Source organism: Gastrolobium bilobum, unplaced genomic scaffold (genome assembly GCF_033153095.1).
Source record: "Gastrolobium bilobum isolate Gb01-03AN ecotype WA unplaced genomic scaffold, APGP_CSIRO_Gbil_v1 utg16185, whole genome shotgun sequence".
Classification (NCBI taxonomy): Eukaryota; Viridiplantae; Streptophyta; class Magnoliopsida; order Fabales; family Fabaceae; genus Gastrolobium; species Gastrolobium bilobum.
Window position 1 is genome coordinate 7,143 of NW_026899733.1, and position 8,239 is coordinate 15,381.

An 8,239-nucleotide genomic window follows, 5' to 3' on the forward strand; every position below is an offset into this window, starting at 1 on the left:
GTGAGAAAAAAATGAGAGATGATATTTCATGTGAAAGGCGAGTAACATTTTCCATAAATAAAACTACACATTTGTTGTTATAAAAAAAAAAAAAAAACTACACATTTGTTTGCCCATCGGTTTTTATTCACAAATTTAACTATTCTGTTCCCTTGCCTCCACGCCACAACACCCTGTGGGCTTCCCAAAATTTTCCCCACTTTAGGATAAAAATAGTAGATCAAAACTATGTCCAGTCATTATGCTTTTATTATTTTAGTAAGAACTCTACCTTTATTTTCATATTTTTTCTGGTATTAAAGAGATATTATTATGTTTATGCCTGTCTTTTCTGTAGCGTATCATACGCTCCACCGCTTTGGGAAGACCGGGGGCGTTTAAAATTAAAAAGCGTTCATTATGTGTGCGTGACAATCCAATCGCCTCTGCCTACAGTTTCACCACATCAACAGTTGTTCATCTACGTGGCAAACCAGGACACAACCTGTCACCTTAGAGAAAAACCACACTGACTTTAACCGCAAGGGGGGGGTAACAAATGGAGTTGGAGTTCATTGATTTTTAAACCAAACCATGGTTACGGAAAACCAAACCAGGGTAACGAGGCAGTTTATAAAGGGAGTTACTAACCATGCTTGAGTTCATGTAAACATCCAATGCAAACAAAACCAAAACATCCATCATCAAAACCATGATGCTGGGGGAGACCCACCGTGCAAATCCCACCGTCCACGTGCCTCCGTGGCCGCTTCATCACGATCCAACGCCGGAGATCTTTTCCCCTTTTGCCGCCAATACCGATTACTCTCCGTACTACTTGCAGGAAGCACTCACTGCGCTTCAGCTCTATGTTCCCTCCAACGATACCGATGCCGATTCCGACTCGGAGTTTCCGAGTCGTGAATCGGATGTTCTGATGGATGCATACTCCTGCGACCATTTTCGCATGTTCGAGTTTAAGGTCCGAAAGTGCGCACGTGGTAGGTCACATGACTGGACGGAGTGCCCTTACGCTCACTCCGGCGAGAAGGCTCGCCGTCGCGACCCGAGGAAGTACCATTATTCCGGCACCGCGTGTCCCGATTTTCGCAAGGGGAATTGCAAGAAGGGTGATGCATGTGAGTTCGCGCATGGTGTGTTCGAGTGCTGGCTCCACCCTGCGCGCTACCGTACTCAGCCATGCAAGGACGGAACCAGTTGCCGGCGAAGGGTGTGTTTCTTCGCCCACACGCCGGAGCAACTCAGGGTTCTGCCTCAGCAGAGTCCCCGGAGTGCAAACTCGGCCGATTCGTATGATGGGTCCCCTCTGAGAGCCAAGATGCTTCCCTTCATATCTTCTCCCTGTTCGGTCTCCCCGCCGGTGACGCCTCCGGCGGAGTCTCCTCCGATGTCACCGATGACTCTATCACTGAGCCGTTCTATGGGTTCGAACTCTGTCAATGTGAATGAGATGGTGGCTTCTATGCGTAATTTGCAACTGGGTAAGGTGAAATCATTACCCTCTTCCTGGAACGTTCAAATGGGGTCTCCTGGTTTTGGATCACCGAGGGGACCCGTGATCCGACCCGGATTCTGTAGCCTCCCCTCGACCCCTACACAGCCACCGGTTCGTGGTGGTGTTAACTATTTCGATCTCTGTGATCAGAGTTGTGAGGAGGAGCCTGTGATGGAGAGGGTTGAGTCAGGAAGGGACATACGGGCGAAGATGTTTGAGAAATTGAGCAAAGAAAACTCTCTGGGAGGATCGGGTTCGGTTTCGGGTCAAATGAATGGAGCTCCGGGTGTTGGCTGGGTTTCGGAGCTGGTGAGTCCCTTCTTGGGATGATGAAGATGGTGAACCATCTTGGGTTGTTTTGATCCGCTTCCCTGGTTTCCCCTCCTTCAGTGTGTATAGAATGCGAGGACTCAGGGAAAAGATTAATACAAGATTTATTTTGGAAGCAGCAACTTGTATGTGTGTAAATATCTTATTGGTGAAGTGAAGTGAAGAGTAGAAACTCTTTTTGGGCAGTTTTCTTGGAAAGTCAAGACAACAAAGATGATTTGCGAGATAAAAACTATCCTAAGCTTTTGTATAGGTTAGCAGATGATGAATTATATTACTCCCATGTGTTAACTACTGTGTTTATTATTACTTTCCAGTGACTGGTCTCATCCTTATTCATGTACAAATTTGAATTATGTTACGTAGGATCAAACTCCGGTCCTTTCTTACCAAATTATTTATGTGATGTATGTTTATTCAAATTTTGGATTTTGCTTCGGTTCTCTGTCTCAATGCTCCTTTCATCCACACTTTTCCCTTAATCGTTAATGAGAGATGATTTCTTGTAATCACAACTATCGTTCTTGTCTGGTTTTGATAACAAATTGACTGCTTTCGACTATAAAATTCTTATTAATCTTATGGTGGCATTTTTCGATATGATCTTATTGTCGCATTGATAAGTTCAGTACGCATCAAAACTAGATTCTTTATATATGTCTTTTTTTGAGTGAAAATAATACACGTTGTTTGTAATATATATGGGTTTGGTGTTTGTCATTTTAAATGACATATGTTATCTCATTTTAGGAGAGAGATAGACACAGAAAAATTGAAATCATAGGAGAGAGAAAGTGGATGGTTTTTCTTAATTTAAAATTTAAATTTTCTGGGTCTGTATTTCTCTTAAAATGACATAATTTTCTGTCATTTAAAATGATAAACACTTTTCAATATTATATTGCATATAACATGCAACTTTGTCACCGGGAAGTAATTAAATGAAGGGGGAAATGTTTATGGTATTTTAGTTAAAATTAGTGTTTTTTATTTCAAATTTAAATTTTAAAAAAAAAATCATTCACTTTCTTCCCATTATTCTCATTATGTATTTTTTTCTCTCAGTGCAAATTCAAACAACAATCCCTTGAATGAATGTGTTTCAAATGGATCGAGATGAAATGCGATGTGGAAATCAGGGTGCAAGTCACGGGGCAAAATCCAGATGTCCAGAATCCTGATAAACAGCATGCTTGTGGCAATTGCAGGTGTTGCTTTGACTCTGAACTAGTCTAGTGGTGTTATTCTACAGCAGAGATTAATATTGTCTTGCTTGCCAAATCATGGAACAGAATGTAATAATGCTTCCCGGAAATTTTTTTCGTTTAATTAATGTATACATTTTGATCTCGCAATGAATAACTATGCTGCGTTGTGTATCCGGTAAAAAGTGGTAATTTGTAAGCTTTCCGCAAAGACTATATTTGAACAAGTCCTACAGTTTACATTGCATATTGCGAGTTAAAGTGACACAATGTATTTAATTGATTTCATCATTTCATGTCACGGTACTCTTAACATGAAGAGCCAGTTTGAAAGGATACATAATAACCTTGTGCTTTGAGTTCGAGTTCGTCTTGGTAGTTTGCGTGCAAAGGTGGCATACATGAGAGGGGACCGAAGGTAGTTACCATCCCTCAATTGACATCTAAAATTGACATTAACGGTTATTGCAAGGTGCAGTGTATTTGCCCTGATAAGCTATTTGGGGAATTATGGTCCCCTTCTTTGGGTTACATGGACGTTGCTCCTTCAGCTGCTCATATTATTATTTTTGGACATTATCTGTCCAGGAAATATCGATAGATCACACATAGTTGAGTCTGGTCCAATAATAGTCTGGGTCTTCTTCGAGATGGATATCAGAGTGAGATACTTCTACAGGATGAATGATCTTGTTTAATTGGGATAAATATTGGGTATTTGCAAGACACTCCAATATTCAAATCTGTATTAAATCAATGAGCTTTAGTAAAAGTGGATAAAATGATCATACTTACACTTCAAGTCTCCGTTATATAAATAGTTTATTATGTAGTCTATCGTTAGAGGTGGCAAAGTGGGCGGCTCGCCCCACTTCGCCAAAAAATGAGGCAGCCCCGCCTCGCTCCGCTTTTAAAAGTGGGCTGAAAAACTCAGCCTGCCCCGTCCCGTTTGGTGGGTTGGCCCGTCAACCCAAACCTATTTTACACTGACCCGCCTCGGCCCGCCAAAAAATGAGCCCGTCCAGCCCCGCTTTTCAGATGAATTGAAAAATTCAGCCCGTTCAGTCCCGTTTGGCGGATTGGCCCGCCGAGCCGAGCCCGTTTTGCCAGCTCTAGCTATCATAAGTGCAAGATGCTAAGTTGTGGGCTATACCTCTAAAGTGTAGCTGGAGACGTTTGCATATTTAATGCACATTGATGATATTTCATTTTTTCTTTCCTAGTCTTGTCTGTAGGAAAATTTTCCCCGGAGAAAAGACAACACCTGCTAATCCGCTTTGTTAATTTTGGTAGAGAGGGCAGGTTCACGCCAAAAATATCCTAACTCATTGAAGCCCGAATTAATTTGACTCAAGTTTGTTGAATCTACCAAATCTAAGAAATGAATCAAGATACAGTATTTGATGGTCAATTTTAAGAAAAAAGTAAACTTAAATGGTGAATCCCAAGCTTAACAATTTTTAATTGGAAATTGTTTTCTCTAACTATAGTATATAATTATATCATGTCATATACATATAAAAAATGTGCCTCTAATTGGTTTTTCTTTAACTTGTGAGCTCACATTTTTTATTAACGTAGAAAAAAAAACTTCTCACATATCAAATAAGAGAAGTATTACCCATTTTTAATATATAAATTTTAGGTTGAAATACAACTTTTTTTCAAGTAACTTGTTAAGATACACAAATAAATTTTTGCACGTACCTTTGAAATGTTTCATCTTGAAGTAACTAGTTAATCCTATCTTGCTTGATTCGTTTCTTAAGCTTTTTTTAGTTTGATGTCACTTAGTTTATTGTAATTTATTATTTGACCCATCGGTGAAAATATTATTTATAAAGAGTTTTGGGCTTCTTGTACCATTTTAACATTTTGTATAACTCAACTTGGATATAATTGGATTGAAATAAACAATATGGTACATGAGTTGTTGGTCTTTCCGTCTTTTTCCTCAATCGCCGGTAATGACTCCTCCGGTTAGATATTGTTTCGGTGGAAATTTGGGGGGTTTGAGTTATTAGAGATTTAGGTTTTTGGAGAAAATGAAGCATGCTTGTCATGTGTGCATAGGAGTAATTTCTATCTTATATGAATTAACATCAACGATGTAATATTTTTCTTTTAGCAATTTAAGTGTGAGTGATAAAGTTCAACATCGGATGGGATTGAGTTAAGTATAGAACATACAAGTGAAATGAACTATAAAACTCCTGTGACCCCTTAACATTAGTATCCATACTATCGTTATTGGTTAAGCCAAGTATTTTGAGATGGAATTTAGTGCGGAGGAATACCATTTATAAGGTATTTGAATAGCCTCAACTGATAAGAATTAATACAATTTTTATGAGGTTCTCTTATGAATGAAATTCAATGTAAATATTCGTTGTTGATTGAAAAAATTCTAATAATTGAATCCATAACAATTTTTATATTCAATTCAACAATGCTTGTATTTTTTAGTTTCATCAAGATCGAAGACTTGACCACTTTATGTTTGTTATCTCATGAATACTTAAAAGAAACTTTTGCAAAGGGATTAGGAAGTTGATTTATATATATATATATATATATATATATATATATATATATATATATATATATATAGAACCCACATTTAAAGGGAGAGATTATTATATTTATTATAGAACCCACATTTAAAGGGAGAGATTATTAGTAATTTAAGTGTAAGTGATAAAGTACCACATCGGATAGAATTGAGTTAAACATAGACAAATAAACGAAATGATATATAAATCTAACGTTAAGGTTTTTGGTCAAGATATAATATTAAATTCACATATTATAAATTTTTTCTTAATCCCTCAATTTCAAAAGTTCAGCAACTATCGTTAGAAATGGGAACCACTTGAAGCTAAGAGCCTCCATCGGGGACCTCATTTGACACACTCTAAGACCAATTGCGTTAAACAATTTATTTAAATGCATCATTTCTGAATCCCTCACTAGCTGAATCAAGCAAAACAAAGCCAACATATCCTTACAACTTTACTGTTGGAGACCCTTAAACTTTATCCACCCACTATTGAAACCCCAGTACCACTAAAAGTAAAATCCCACTAAAGAATGATAGCTCAGTTCGTGTCAAGAAACTAAACAGGTGGGGGTAAAAGCATGTATTTGATCGTTCCCAGTACCGTATTTGGAAGGGATTTAAAACCTTAATCTAGGGACCAATCTTGAATCGAACTATTCGCGAAGCGATGAACCAATTGGAATATCTCAAAAAAAGAAAGAAAGTAAAACCCCTAATTGAGATACCATTTTATAACAACCATTTCACATCCAATATAACTACAAGAAAAAAAGCATTTCGCGGCAGTAACGTTTAAAACGAGAGTTACCAAACTGTCGTAATTAGAAGTGTCAGAGAGCTATTCCACGACGATTCCGTCTAATTATTGAAATAACCGCCAAATATGTGTTTGGACATGATTCAAGAGGCGGTTACAACTGACGACATATGAAGGGAAGATGACATTATTTAAAACTCTACGGTGGTTTGATAATTTCCCTCAAATCTATATTTAACGACGGTTTGGTAATATCAGCGACAGTCTTAAACTGCCGCAAAATTCTATTTACAATCATTAGTCAAATTAATTAAAGGCAGTTTTGAACAACAATAGAAAATGTCTGCTTTGTTTTTTTAAAATTAAAATTTATTTTTATATAGAATTAATAATTTAGAATCTCAATTTAGTTTGCAATGCCGAAAAATATTCTAAATATTGATTTATTAGAATTTTATTATATAATTGAATAAAATAATTTAGCAAATTGTATATAAATCCATGTGTAATTATCCATAATATGAATATAAATATTTGGACAAAATGATAACTAATGGTTATCCAAAAAATCAATGGACCAAAATAGATAAAACGTTTCCATCTCATAATATTTATGAATGCAATCCATATTTGCATGGTAGTAAAGAGTGTACAAATCCATTCCTAATAAAATGCATTCAATAAGTCTTGCTTTAATGAAGCAAATGCAAATGTCCAACATAAAAAACAACAAAATCCCCTCAAGTGAAACTAGTAATCAAAAGATTATATATATGAGTTTGCTAACAAAAAACACTCATTCAAAAGATTCATAGCACTAAGGAGATTGTAAAATAAAACCAAGGCATAAGAAATTATTTTGTTGAGATATTTGCTGAGATAATTGTCTAAGAGTTTAAATATCATTTGGTGATGGTGCTTGAGTTTGAGGTTCATGGCTAGCCTCAGAAAATGTCTGACACTGGCTGGGGAGCCCAAGTCTTCAGCCTACAATCAAACCCAGTATAATGTTATAAAAAAAGAAGACAATTCAACCTACATAAATTCCACAGTACTTTTTCATCATGTCATCTAAAGACTGATATGATAAAGGACAAAACAAGCAACCAAAAAAGAATGTATTATGCCTGACACACAATAAACGTAACCAGAAGAAGCATCCAATTTCATTTATTTTTTTCGATTCAGTTTAAATCCCTTATTTATATCAAATTGTTTCAGGAAACCAAAGGACTATGTTGCCAACAACTCAAACAATACTTCTTAACAGCCACTAAGCCAAATAAGCAATTCAAAATAAAACAATTTAAAAATTTACAATAAAAAAATTCAAATCACCAGTGGACAAGCCAATAACAAGAAACATGCCTAATAACGATTTGATTAAGAATCATAAAATCTAATGTTGAAACCATTTTGATCAAGTGGAAAGATTTGAAACTTTAATAAGTACCTGCATTCAAAACTACAAAAGTATACAACAAGGCAACAAGGAATGAAAAAATTCAAAAGACCAGGAGTGAGATCAACATGATCATGACCACCACATGATTAAAACAATTCAACTTAAATATCAACCAATGAAAAGCTTATGTCGTGAGAAAGTACCACATCAAGTCCAGGGATTATAACATCGGGAGAAAATTGCACTCCCAACATCTTCACCATAAACAAAATTGTCTACTCAAAACTATCATTCGTCCATTCAACTCTATTATTTGATTGTTATTGGCATCAGCTGACCTAGATTTAGAGGCCCCAAGAGTACAACTAGGCTTGAAGACTTGAGACGACAAACTCAAGGCCCATCCCCCTCACATAGCCATGATGTTCCTTCCCAAAAACACGAATATATGTATTCTCCTCTAGAGAAGATCTATCAATTTGCGCAA

The 8,239-nt window shown here is 36.6% G+C and overlaps 1 protein-coding gene across 1 annotated transcript; it reads left to right on the plus strand.

Annotated features, from left to right (window-relative positions):
- The first annotated feature begins 618 nt into the window (after window positions 1-618).
- Window positions 619-3,038, plus strand: LOC133293089 (zinc finger CCCH domain-containing protein 20-like). The gene is made up of 2 exons (XM_061491617.1): window positions 619-2,078; window positions 2,891-3,038. Exon 1 carries the CDS (start codon window positions 692-694, stop codon window positions 1,823-1,825), a length of 1,134 nt encoding a protein of 377 aa, XP_061347601.1. The 5' UTR covers window positions 619-691; the 3' UTR covers window positions 1,826-2,078; window positions 2,891-3,038.
- Window positions 3,039-8,239: the final 5,201 nt, after the last annotated feature.

Bases quoted from the DNA above. Each gene is read 5' to 3' on its own strand.
- LOC133293089 (XM_061491617.1), top strand. From the start codon at position 692: ATGATGCTGGGGGAGACCCACCGTGCAAATCCCACCGTCCACGTGCCT.